Here is a 14,111-nt window from a genome sequence, read left to right on the forward strand (position 1 = left end):
GCTACTATTTAGAAGTCCATGGTAGATGCTTCTAAACCAGACAAAATTGGTAGACGAAGAAGTTTAACGCTCTTTTAAATCGGTGCAAAAGTGGGCTTCTTGCTTAAAAATAGGCATGAGCAGCAAGTTACAATGTAGTCATTTTAGGTAATATGTTTCGTCCCTCTCTGCTAAAGCCTATTAGTTAGCCTACGCCGCTGCTTGAATTAAAAAGAGTTGAACACTAATAGGCATACACAGCAGCTTGATTGCGATGACTTTTCTTTTCGAGTAATTTTTCAAATGCTTTTATTTTGTTATTGCTTTTCATTGTTATTTCAACTTAAATTTGACGACCAGTGTCAAAACAATGTCTTTTAATTGTTTTGATAAAACGATTGAAGAAAACCCACTACAAGAGGTTGACATCAAAGTAAGCATTGGTGAAATACAATATGGTAGACCTATACAGGACTTTTGGAGAGATGAAGGTTGGAACAGATTTGGAGGGCTTTAAGGGTGCTGATTCTTAAAATTACATCAGTTTTGCTCATCATCCCAGAATTACCCCCTACATAGTCTACACTGTACTACATGCTTAGAATATTATTCTACTTGAATTTTAATAAAAAGTTTTGAGAAAATTGTATTAAAATTGCCAAACCTTACCTTTCTCCTTTTTTAAATTCTAAGCACATTTTGTTATCACTTTCAATGCTTTCAAAATCTTCATCATCTGGTGTTTGAATTACGAAATAGTGAGCTTATTGTTGAAAAGAGGGAACTTCAGTAAGATTCTCTGTATACTTAATATATACATGATGTTTTATTTCCATCTTAAAAGTTGGTTGGTTAGAAGGTTTTTGAATCTTTATCCTCGGACTGACAAAACCTTGATAGATGATTCCTGGTAGTTTTGCATACTTGTAGAGGCTCTTGACGCAGAGCCGGTTACCAAGATTAGCAGAGTGAAGTTTTCCGATTGTTGAAGTGTTCCATTCACTAGGTGCCGCTGAATGAAGAGCAGTCCTGAAATGCGTTGCTCAAACGCACACCCCGAGAGTCGAACCGGCGCGTCCAAAATGTTAGTTATCAGTTATAAAATGCGTAGCATCTCCACTTTCCACGAAAATAAGCGATGTATCGTACTTCATTCTGATGAAAGCCCGTTCTTGTCTTCCACAAGTTGCAAAAGCTCTCTGGTAAAACGGTTTTGAAGTATCGGCAATTTTGTTGGTGGATATGTAATAAAAGTAAATATATTTTGTGATTTGAAAGAAAATGCCTAATAAAGCATTATTAATAATGCAGACAGAGGCCAACTGTTTCGGCTTACGCCACCGAAACAACTATCCAAGCTAAAGAATGAAAAACTAACGCAATCTAAATCAATTTTCCTTCACTGCACAAGATATCCCTAATATCAAACAGTTGGCCTCTGTCTGCAGTTAATAATGCCTTATAAGACTTTTTTAATCATGAAAAACAGTTTTGAAGTCATGTAATGTTCACTTTGTGTGGAGCTACATGAGCTTGAGAGGTTGCGAATCGTTTTGCATTTACTGCTTGAACCTATATAAATCAGTTTGTATCCTTTGTGGATCCTTCTCTTGCATCATGGGCCAACCCGACAGATGTTTGTAGATACACCCCTTTTTTTTGCAAAAGTAAATAATTATGTTGGTGATCTAAACTCACAAGTGCGTGTTTTGTGTAACCAAAACCACCCAATGATTTAGTTCGTGATCTTGATTTTTCCAAAATATTCAATATTCAAGTTATAATATACAAGGAAGTTGTAAGTTACAATTTGTAACGTAAGCAAGCAAACCATGTGTTCACAAGGTGCTACCTTCAGGCTAGCTGCTCTGCAGTGTCTTTCTAAAGGAAACATAAAAAAGAGGTCTTTGAAAACTTAAGCATAAAAAAGCATCTTTGCATTAAATATCCTAGAATGCAAATAGGTCAGCACGAAATGGAAGGGCTCGTTTATGGTGTTAGATTTGGGGAAATCGGCTAAAGGTCAAGAATTAAAATTGGAGAAAAGAATCTGAGTTTCTTACAACGCTTTCAAAGTTTGGCCTCAAAGGGAAAATTATACAATTGGCAGGAAGCGTAAAGCGTAGCCTACGTGTTTATTTTATCCAGAAATGGTAGCCTATGCCTGCCTTCAATTCATAGGTTAGCTTGATGAAAAAACTGTGAGTACTATGACTTGAGTACCATGAGTACTATTTGTACTATTAGTGAGTACTATTTGTTTTGACAGGAACAAAATGGGGATAAACTGAAGGAAAAAGCAAGATTGTTGAAAAACGAAAACGATTCACAAACGGTAAGAAACGTATAGCCTTAAAAGGGTTAAAGCTCAACTAGAGACGCAAAACTAATAAAACCAAAGTATCGTCGTTCGTTAGCTAAAGTCGATTCACAGTAAATGAAAACTGAAAGGCCTACACTACATTTATACACACTACACTACACACATACACACTATACACATACATACACACATACACACTATACATACTATACACTTATACAGAAATCAATATAAGATTTATTTGGGTCTATTAATTTCAAATATCCATGGTTTAATAAATGCATACTGTGGCTTTCGAGTAAAGAACCTTCTACCGAAAATCTTATAACAATCATGAATAAACTCGCAATACTTATGCCCTTGAGAAATGACGTTTCTGTATGCAGTAGGGCAAGGGTTGGCAACGTTTTGAACCATGCGCCGTATGCAACAAACTTTTTATCTTTGCGAGTCGTAAAACTCTGCTAAATTGTGAGTAGGCTATGCAAAAAAAAAATTGAACCCTGCAAATATTTGTCGTACAAACTACTTGTGGGTTGTTTAAAATCTGCCCAGTGAGTTGTTGCAGCAATCGAAAGGAGTTTAGATGTAACCATTTTCCTTTTTCGTGAAGGTTTTCATACAGGTTATTTCTCACTGTGGTTTATGATTAATGGGGCAGACTTCCGAAAGCTGAGTTTCAAAAATAGGTAATATCAGTTTGTCTTTCAGAGTCGTACGAACCTTCTTTCGGTTCCTTTGACAATCAGCTCCATCGTTGGGGCGTTAGTAGGCATTGGTCCATTCATTTTTCCTAAAGCTGTTGCCGATACCGGTTGGCTAGGTGAATTACTGTAGTGGAGTTTCTTTTTTTTATGCAATAACACTAACATCGTTATGAAACGGTGCATTAAAGAAAAAACTTCTGATTTTACAGTCAAAGATTGCCTTGTCATCATAAAGCAAGTGATAAATAACTTAAATCTGTTGCACTAAGAACTTTTAGATTCCGTTATGTCGGCCAGCTTGCAATTTTTAGTCGACAACGTCGCCTTCCTCTTGTTTATACTTTCCCTGTTTTTGTATGACAGGAATTCCCGTCTTAATCTTTGCCGGTTGTCTGTCTGCATATTCAACAAATCTACTCGGAAAATGTTGGAATATTCTAAGAGAGCGATATCCCGAATATCGTTACGGACATGTGCAAGATATATATCCTGTGATAGGTTTTAGAGCTTCAGGGAAAATAGGTGAATATTCTGCCAGGATTGTGGTGGACGTCAGCACATTTTTTATAGGTATGCTACTAATTTTTTCAACCATTTTCCAATTAATTACCCACTGAGTTTTTTGGTATATTTTACTTGATTATATCTACCACTTTTCTTGACTAAGACTACAGAGATCTGAGTTTATTTTGAAGTAAAAAATCACCTCGAAAACCAAAATAGGCTATTTGTCAATTTGTCTTGCGACTTAGGTGCAACAGCAATGCTAATTACCACTCTGATGAACTAAGATAAAAGCGCTATCGATATAGTCTGCAGTTCAGTTTAAAAAAATAGACTATGTCGCTAAAGTTATTTTTTCATAGCCTAGGTGTTGGGTTGGACTTTTCACATTTTTTTCTTCTTGTTTATGTAAAATACAACAAATATGCTTTGTGTTAACAAAAAGGCATGTGGCATAGGCCTCAGTTGCCTTGGCGAATAACTAAATTTGTCAATTTTTGTCTACACCCGGCAAGGTTCACAACAGCGCGCGCTGCTTCCCAATCTGCGCATTCTCATTTTTTTTTAAGTTCATCATTTACTGTTGTATTCCGACAAAGAAGGATAAATTGAATTGAATTGTCATGGCTTAAAAGTTTAAGAATAATTGCAACATATTTTGTTGTAGCCGAACCAACGAGTTCAGCAAATAAACTTTTTGTTGCAAAGTCGCCAGAGGAGAAATAAAAGTTTGATTAAATGTCAGAAAAAACAATCTCAACCAAAACGGTAGGCGTAATTGTGATCTGCAGTTTGTTGCACGCTATTTTGCAGCCAACTGGTGTGAATTTAATTAATTACTATAGAGCAGGAGCCAGGTCGATTTATTTGACTGTCTGGGTCAGTAAGGTTTGACAAGTGTTTCTAGACTGAAATTTTGTGTAGATTTCAAAAATAAACCTCTTATTTGCACTAGCCTGACCGTTTTTGTTATATTAAGCATTTTTCGAGATGATATCTGTCAATATCGCTATATCCGACTAAGGGTGCACCATTTGCCCCCGACCTTTAGCAAAAAGCCTGAAATTTTTTTGCTTATGAGGTTATCTTAGAAAACAACTTTTGCAAAGTTTCATTTTGATTGGACAAAGTTTAACCCCCCCACCCGGCCATTTTCTAAGGGACTAACGGCATTTTCTTCACATTATCGCCACTAGATGGAGCTACTTACAAGATGCAACTGCATATTTACTTTGGAAACATACCCCTCTTCATTCTGCATAATTTGAAAAAATTATCTGAATTGGCCAATGGGAAGCAGAAATATGGGCAGTTTTGTGCTCTCCCCTAGCGCAATACTGCCTCTAGTGGCCAAAACATAACAACAATTATCTCTTTAAATGTTCATCCAATTGAAGCAAAACTGGTGTCTAACCCCCCATTTTCAAGGGTGGTGAGTTCATTTTTGATGCTAGTTTTAAAGATTCTAGCCACTAGGTGGCAGAAAACCTGCTTTTCATAAGTTTAAGCTGACGTAACCGCTTGGACTTGACTTCAAATATGCAAAAATTTCAACAAATGCAACTCATTGAGATGTATGGGCTATCATTGAAAACAAACAAAGAAAGAACAGTGCAACATCTATTGTAATTGTGATAGATATTGCACAACAATAACCTTGCACGAATTTCACATCATAAAGGTCACACAGGTAATGAAACAGTAAACTCGCAATTAGATTGTCAAATACCATGACGCTAAATCTATTTTCCTATTTCTTTGGTTTGGTAATTTTTTTCGGGAATTCTCTACTACTTGTAAAACGTTTTGGTATCGTTCTTCCTTGAGAGCAGTCCCATGAAAGTCCTGGACCAGTTAGACTCCTTGCTCTCCTGTGTCATTAACCACACTGATGTTATTCACAATTGTTTTTGCAATTTTGTAAGTCTCATTGTCATCCCAGCTTTAGATAGGTTCACTTAAAAATGCTGAATCAATTTTCGAGATTTTAAAAAATTGACCAAGAGTCTTCTCCAATATAGTCCTGGAGATCCCTGGATGTGTCTGCTGGGAGTTCAGGGAAACGAGGTTTTCCAAATCCAGAGCCAAACCTTTTTGTGCACACACCGTCATTTTTAACTAAGATCATTTTTTGTGCCATCAGTTCTTTGGTTGAAGTTTTCACACTCTGACTGAAAAAAGCCAACGGTACAAGCTCTTCTGTTAGATACCACATATGTTTTCTAAAATTTTTCAGAGCTACACCCGCAATGGCACCATCAATTGCTTGATAATTTAGGAAAGGGTGAATGAACAGTTGGTCATTTTCTGGAGCAGTTGATGGTTCAGGAGCAGTTAGCCACCACGAAAGGATATAACAAAATACAACAAATTTCACAAAGCGGCAAAGTTTCAACAATTTTTTTCTGCTGCTTCTGCTGTGTTGCATGCAGTCATCAATACAGCAGATGGTGATAAGTCAAAAGTAAACTTAAGTTACACTACCACTGAGAGATATCGGGTTGAAGCAGTTCAAACAATCTCTGAAAGGATTGAAGGAAATTGGAAATCTCCATCAGCTACCAACATCCATTGGGATGGTAAGCTTCTGGATACATATTGGTGAGATTGTGTTGAACCATGTTTGGGACACTTTACAAATTGAACCATCAAAGAGTCCTGAAGTTACTATTTTCCAAAGGTTTAAGAAATGTTTCTCTGCCATTCCAGTAGCAGACGAAAACGTTTACTTTTTTGATATTTCACATGAGTTAGCTGAAAAAAGAGAAGAAATTGTTGAAATATGGAACAGACTTCTTGAACACCCATTCAGCAGAGGAGACGACAAGGTGTTGGTTCTATAAACTCTTCTTTACTTTGCTGATGATAACACAAAAAAGATTTTCATCAACAGACCTGGTGCTTTGCACAAAGCGCGGTGGATGTCTAAGCTCTTATACGCTATAAAGCTGGACTTATTGGGATCCAAAATATGTGATAATATGAAAGGTAAGTGACCTTCAACATTAAGAAATTGTGCATTTTTGCTTCTAGGTCATATTCACCAAGCTGAAGAGACCCGAAAGGTCGAAACAGCACTGTCCAGTGTCCATGGTTAATTAATAAATTGTTTAATTAGATAAACAACACCAAACGAACATTACATCAGCACAGACAAGAAAGTGTAACAACATTGCCCTTTATGCAAATTGACCTGTGTAATTGATAACATTTGATACCGTACTGCAAGCATGTTCTTATGAATAAGTGATGTTATTGTTCAGGAAAAATCTTTGGAAGAGGTCTGTTGAAACTTCGCCGCTTTGTGAAATTTGTTGTATTTTGTTGTATCCTTTCGTGACTAACTGCTCCTGAACCATCAACTGCTCCAGAAAATGACTAACTGTTCATTCACCCTTTCCTTAATTGTCAAGCAATTGATGGTGCCATTGCGGGTGTAGCTCTGAAAAATTTTGGAAAACATATGTGGTATCTAACAGAAGAGCTTGTACCGTTGGCTTTTTTCAGTCAGAGTGTGAAAACTTCAACCAAAGAACTGATGGCACAAAAAATGATCTTAGTTAAAAATGACGGTGTGTGCACAAAAAGGTTTGGCTCTGGATTTGGAAAACCTCGTTTCCCTGAACTCCCAGCAGACACATCCAGGAATCTCCAGGACTATATTGGAGAAGACTCTTGGTCAATTTTTTAAAATCTTGAAAATTGACTCAGCATTTTTAAGTGAACCTATCTAAAGCTGGGATGACAATGAGACTTACAAAATTGCAAAAACAATTGTGAATAACATCAGTGTGGTTAATGACACAGGGGAGCGAGGAGTCTAACTGGTCCAGGACTTTCATGGGACTGCTCTCAAGGAAGAACGATACCAAAACGTTTTACAAGTAGTAGAGAATTCCCGAAAAAAATTACCAAACCAAAGAAATAGGAAAATAGATTCAGCGTCATGGTATTTGACAATCTAATTGCGAGTTTACTGTTTCATTACCTGTGTGACCTTTATGATGTGAAATTCGTGCAAGGTTATTGCTGTGCAATATCTATCACAATTACAATAGATGTTGCACTGTTCTTTCTTTGTTTGTTTTCAATGATAGCCCATACATCTCAATGAGTTGCATTTGTTGAAATTTTGCATATTTGAAGTCAAGTCCAAGCGGTTACGTTAGCTTAAACTTATGAAAAGCAGGTTTTCTGCCACCTAGTGGCTAGAATCTTTAAAATTAGCATCAAAAATGAACTCACCACCCTTGAAAATGGGGGGTTAGACACCAGTTTTGCTTCAATTGGATGAACATTTAAGGAGATAATTGTTGTTATGTTTTGGCCACTAGAGGCAGTATTGCGCTAGGGGAGAGCACAAAACTGCCCATATTTCTGCTTCCTATTGGCCAATTCAGATAACTTTTTAACTTATGCAGAATGAAGAGGGGTATGTTTCCAAAGTAAATATGCAGTTGCATCTTGTAAGTAGCTCCATCTAGTGGCGATAATGTGAAGAAAATGCCGTTAGTCCCTTAGAAAATGGCCGGGTGGGGGGGTTAAACTTTGTCCAATCAAAATGAAACTTTGCAAAAGTTGTTTTCTAAGATAACCTCATAAGCAAAAAAATTTCAGGCTTTTTGCTAAAGGTCGGGGGCAAATGGTGCACCCTTAGTCGGATATAGCGATATTGACAGGTATCATCTCGGAAAATGCTTAATATAACAAAAACGGTCAGGCTAGTGCAAGTAAGAGGTTTATTTTTGAAATCTACACAAAATTTCAGTCTAGAAACACTTGTCAAACCTTACTGACCCAGACAGTCAAATAAATCCACCTGGCTCTCGGTCTATTAGGTTGCTACGGCAGTAGAGGTTTATTAACCAATCGGAAGGCAAGATTTAAATCAGCTGATTGCAGTCATTACTAAGTATGTAGCTTCCTCCAACTTTGCACACGTTCGCTTTCACATTTTTTGACGTCACTCATTCTTGCGTCGCTTCAAAATTTTGGAATCTGTATAATCCCCCGGGCTCACAATCCATTTCTACGGTTCTCAAGGCGTCTTTTCTTTCTTTAATAAACTTTAGGACAAAATTCCACACAATGCTTGATTGCCTTCTCACATTTCGTTGTATACATAGTTTTGAGGTTTCCTTACATTGTGCATTTGTGTATAGTAATTGCAACGCCCCAAGCGACACATCTCTAATCAAGAACTAGGGTTCTTTTTTAATCAGCTGCGACTATGGTGTGTCACTTTACTCGACTTTACTTTACTGTCATTACTATGACACCGGTGACCAGCTCAGTGGCCGAGTGGTTTCGCCTTCGGCTCTGGTGCTGGTAGATCTGAGATCGATTCCAGGTCGGGTCAAACCGAAGACTTTAAAAACGGTACCGATTGTGTTCTATCCTGCATAACGCAGTGAAAATAAGTCGGGTACTAATGTGATAACAACGTAAACCTGATATAAATAAAAAATGAGCCCTGTCGCTAAAAGACCTTAGCTGTTGTAGAGCGACAATAAACAAAAACCATAACATTATTATTATGACACCGGTGCGGATTTCTTTTGGATTATGTTAAATGTTAGGTTGCCGACTCTTGTTTTGCTTTTCTGTTCTCTGGATCTCGTTCCAGATGCTGATAGTAGGCTGCTGAATGTAGCCTATGCCTGCCGTATAGCCTCGCCTGCATGCCAACATTCAAGAATAAACCAGACTTGGTAGACCGTGTTTCGTGATCACCCCTCACCACCATCGTGCCCAGGAGTGTTGACGACTACGTATGAGCGGGCGTTTCAACCGAAGATTCGCCACGTCTACTACAAGTAAATTAAGTGAACTTTTCGCCACCTCTGCCGTTACTATTTTTTTTTGCAATTACCACACAAAGTTCAAAGCGTAAATCAACTCTCTAGCTGAGAGCAGGAAGGGTCACAATGACTGCAGTCAGCTGGTTTATAAAAAAATTATCCTACGAGTGTTTAGGCTATCTGTCAAAAGACCCCATCTGCTGCAGCAGCCTGCAGATTACAAATACGCAAAGGGTAGGGAGCTTATATTTTTTTAGCTCATTTAATACAGTTTCCTAACTACTTAAAAATATTTTTGACAGGAATGATTTATATTCTAATAATTGGTAAAAACTTGGACAGACTTTTCGAACATCTTGTGCAAATCAAACTCCATTCATGCTCCTGGATCGCAATAGACGCCGTATTTTTATCTCCCATTTCATGGCTTGGAACTCCTAAAAATTTTTGGTTTTCCGGAATTTTAGCTACTGCAACAAGCGTTGTCTCTTGTGTACTGATTGTCATTGGTGCTATTGCGGTAAGACTTTTTTTGAGCGTGTTTCCTCTATAGCAATTAACTTACAGTTTATGTGTTGATGTGGAGTTTTGCTGTGGACAAAAAACATTTCACATTGGTAGCTTTGGCAGATTAGTCATAACATGTCCGCTCCATAGCGCAGTTGGTTAGCGCGTGATGTCGCGAACGAAGAAGCTTCAGGATCAAGCGGCGCTGGTTCGACTCTCGGGGTGTGCGCAGCAACCCATCCTAAGGACTGCTTTCCATTCAGCGCCACCTAATGGATGGAATAATTCATGGGGAAAAACACTTCAACAATTAGAAATCTTCACTCTGTCGATCTCGGTAACCGGCCCTGCGTCAAAAGCCTCTACTAGTAGCCTATGCAAAACTACTAGAAATATCCTATCAAGGCTTTGTCAGTCCGAGGATAAAGATTCAAAACCAAACCCAACATTATTTGGTTACAAAAACTTTCCATTGCAAATAAATCTAAACAAATGATGTACTCAAAGAATATTTATTCAGAAGAAGATCTTATCTTCTTCATAGGGTGTCACACGGCCGTAGCCCAGAGCATCACACAAGCTCTTGCTCTATCGTTGAACTCGGTTAAACTCTGTACAGAGCATCTTACTTTTAGGACAGGTCATTCGAGAAAATGTTGCATTGTTTGCTCCTGTCCACATTTACAACTTGTGCTTCCCCAATACTTCCAAGATTCACGCTTTCAGGGAGGAAGGCTTTCGGTGGGAGAAAGCTCCATATTGATCGGTGTCAGCCCGGCTGCCAGCTCCTCCTTCCACGGTTGGACCCACACATCGGCGGCAACCTCATCTTGACCCAGTTGGACAATTGAAGCAAGGAAACTTTTTCTTGATTTCAATCGCCCGTGTGCTGGAGTTTGGTCATGTAGTGGGTGTCTCAAATACATGTCCTGACAAGATCTTTCTTTTCGGCTGGCCACGCTTCTTCTGATGTTGGGAGGAGCAATTCCAGACAGAATGTGTAGCGACGTGATGTTGGTAGGTTTGAGACAGCCTGTAATCAAACTGCAGATCAAGCAGAAGATCTTATCAAGCTGCATATTTGGGTAGAGGCAAAGAATAGACAAGTTAGGTCTTTCTTTTCATGATAAAAAATGTTAGACTTAATTAACATACTGCATGTTTTTGCCATATGTTGCACTATTCCTATTGCATCAAAACTCATTATTAAACACAGGTCCCCTCTAATCAATGGCTTGTTATTGCATAAGATATTTAATAGTTTGTTTCTTTTGAACACGCACACATCTGTAATCGTGTGTAAAATTCAAAACAGAAACATAGTGTATAATCACACGAGTAGCCTACCGACTTTAAGCATTTTAGCAAGTAACTGATTTATATTTCCAGCCGGCTCCAGATCTTCCGCCGGCTTTATCTGCTGATTTTACCTTTTACACTGTGACACAAGCATTTGGAACAATATGGTGTCTTGTTTCCTTTGCGCTTTACCTTCCTGTCATGCAGGCGGATATGAAACAACCTGAAAAGATTGGGACTGTAGTGATCGTTGGAATTTTAGGTAAGATGCAGAAAACACTGAAGCTTCTTTAAATGACATAGAAATTTTGCATGCTTTCATGGGCTACCAGTCACGTAAATTTGATCTTTGCATGATCTTTATATTATTATTAAATGTGTAAGCTAATTGTGAAAGTTTCTATGGCTTAAAACAGTTTTAATCTAAGGTCACATCTCAGATCCAATTGTTTTTTCTCTAGTCCACTTCGAAGTAGAATTAATATTTTCTAAATTTGTACAAGATCTTTTCTTTTTCCATCACAATGTGATAACGTGGAATATAAAAACTTCCTTTATCCAATTCTTTCTTCATTTGAGCTTCTAAGGCTAAATGTAGGCTGGCTATAGGCCTATCATTTACTGCTCTAGATTGTCCATGTTTGCTGACAATACTGGAAGGCTATTTAGAAGCAGTCAGTCTTTGGTTTCATCATCCAAGAAATGCAGACCTTGCGCTAAGATTTCACTCGGATTTGGGCAAGCGGCTCCACAACTTCATCTATCATTTTGTGCTACTTTCTACAATACGTTAAGCTTCATGGCAAAGAAGTGTTTAAACTGTCAGAGGTGCTGCCTGCTTTCTATCCCACTGCAGCAGCTGTGCAGTCCTGGTGAAAGCTCAATGTAAAAAAGTTTCTTTTTGCATCTGCTATTTGTTGCAATTGTGCATCACAGGATTGAGAGCAAAAATTTTAAGTCAGACATGTGATTTTGAATGAAGAATTTATTTAACTATAATATTAATCAGTTTTTTTTTTCAGGAGATATGGTTTTATTACTATCTTCATCTGTACCTTGCATGATTTTGATGGGACACAACATTTCACATTCCAACATTCTTGATGACATGACTCCAAGCTGGATTGTATATTCTGCATACATTATTTTAACATCTCATTTACTATTTGCTTTCAACACGTTGGTTAATCCGTTATTTCAAGATCTAGAAAAGTTATTCCACGTCAAAAATGGTAAGATTTCCAACAATCATTTTTGTAGACCATATAACGGTAGCCTAAACTACGTCTGAAGAACTAAATGTAGCTTTTTATGCTTTTGCTTGGGCTCCATTGCTTGAGAATTTGCTTGTACTTATTTTGTGAGTTTGGGACCTCACACTGCCAAGCACCTCTCATCAAACATAACAAAATAACTTTGTTTGAAATTATGTTTCGCTTTATCGGGAGTAGTTTACACTAGGCTGCATCGTTTGTAAGGCGATATCCATTATCCATCCCTCGTAATGTTACTACCACAGGATCCGACTGTGTACTTTGCTTCCGCTGTGGATTTACCAGTTGGTAGCTTGTTGCGTAGTTCTTACTTTTTGTACCAGTAATGACAAAACTTCACTTTTCAGAATTCGCCTGGAAAAGATGTCTTTTGCGATCGGTTACGATCGCTGTAATTGTTTTTATTGCTATGAGCATTCCGAACGTCGGAGCTATTCTTGCTCTCGTGGGAGGAACAAGCTTGAATATGGGAACTTACATCCTTCCACCTTTATTTCATTACTTTCTTTCACGCCAAAGTGCTCACGGAGAGAGTTATGGGGAGCAAAGCAAGTTTGCGACAATTTCAAAATGGAGAACCTTTAAACTATCCTCCTGTCAAAAACTGATGCACTGCACAACACTAATTGTTGCTTGCGTCGTTGGTGTGATTACAGCTTATTCTTCGATGGTGACACTTTTTGACGGCTCTGCTGGGTTTAACGTGCCTTGTTACATGAATTGGACAGTTGCAGATTGAAAAAGCAACTAAAGAGGTTTAACTACAGGCAATGCATCATCGTGTAGTAGTAATGAAACATACCGTATATTCCATTTAACCTACTATAAATAACCAATGTGGCAAATAATCTTTTACTGTTTAGTTTTATGGAGGTTGCGTCAGCCTAAAATGTTTGTGAACTAAACCGTAAAAATATGAAGTCTTCTGTATACAGTAGGCCTATATGTTTTATTTGCGCTTCAAAGTATGTTTTCAAATACTCATATCGGCATACAGTTGTGGCTGAGTTGTGAGAGCATGTAGGCTTACGTAACGCTTGAAACCTTCCTGGTTCCATAGCTATCGAGATTACGCCACTTGACATTAACGAGACTGAATAAGATGCTTGAAAGACAACACAAAGATTGGTTTTACAGAATTATCTTGTAAATTTTATCTAAACCTTCAGCAGTAAGGCACAAACATGGATAGGACTAGTAAAATACTATGGCTCCATATGCAGTTCGCCATGGAAAACAAGCTTGTACAGTGAAATACACAATACGGATGCAAAATACCAGCAGGCTTGTTCGACATTTCTCAAACCCTATCGCAGGCCTGTCTTATAACAGGCAGGGTCACTTTTGGATCCAGGTGTTTTTTCATTTATGCATAAGATAGCTAAATTTAATTAAACCTTGAAAAACATCAATTGAAAACTCATAATAGACAATATTTTCTTTAGTTTTATCGTTCCTGATTGCCGCAATTCACGGTTCAATAAGGAAAGCAAACATATTTGATAAAGCAAATAAACAGAATTTTTAGTTACTTAAAGTTAACTTTTAAATGTAAATTTCATTGTGCAATATTTTAATTGAGACTTTAGTATTATCTCTTTGCCAGATATTGCGAATCCTCCTAGCTTTAGCGGATACTGTAGCCTTTTGTATTTGACCGCATAGTGGTGCTGCTGTGCTGCCATGAATCGACTTTTTTGAGTGGCGGACTCTCGTT

The 14,111-nt window shown here is 37.9% G+C and overlaps 1 protein-coding gene across 1 annotated transcript; it reads left to right on the forward strand.

Moving 5' to 3' along the window:
• The first annotated feature begins 434 nt into the window (after nucleotides 1-434).
• On the forward strand, nucleotides 435-13,133 carry LOC145776139 (uncharacterized). The gene is made up of 5 exons (XM_082587540.1): nucleotides 435-470; nucleotides 2,249-2,314; nucleotides 11,211-11,382; nucleotides 12,143-12,352; nucleotides 12,742-13,133. The coding sequence occupies exons 1-5, from the start codon at nucleotides 435-437 to the stop codon at nucleotides 13,131-13,133; spliced, it is 876 nt and encodes a 291-aa protein (XP_082443666.1).
• The last annotated feature ends 978 nt before the right edge of the window (nucleotides 13,134-14,111 follow it).

The sequence above is a fragment of the Aplidium turbinatum genome, chromosome 8, assembly GCF_918807975.1.
Source record: "Aplidium turbinatum chromosome 8, kaAplTurb1.1, whole genome shotgun sequence".
NCBI lineage: Eukaryota > Metazoa > Chordata > Ascidiacea > Aplousobranchia > Polyclinidae > Aplidium > Aplidium turbinatum.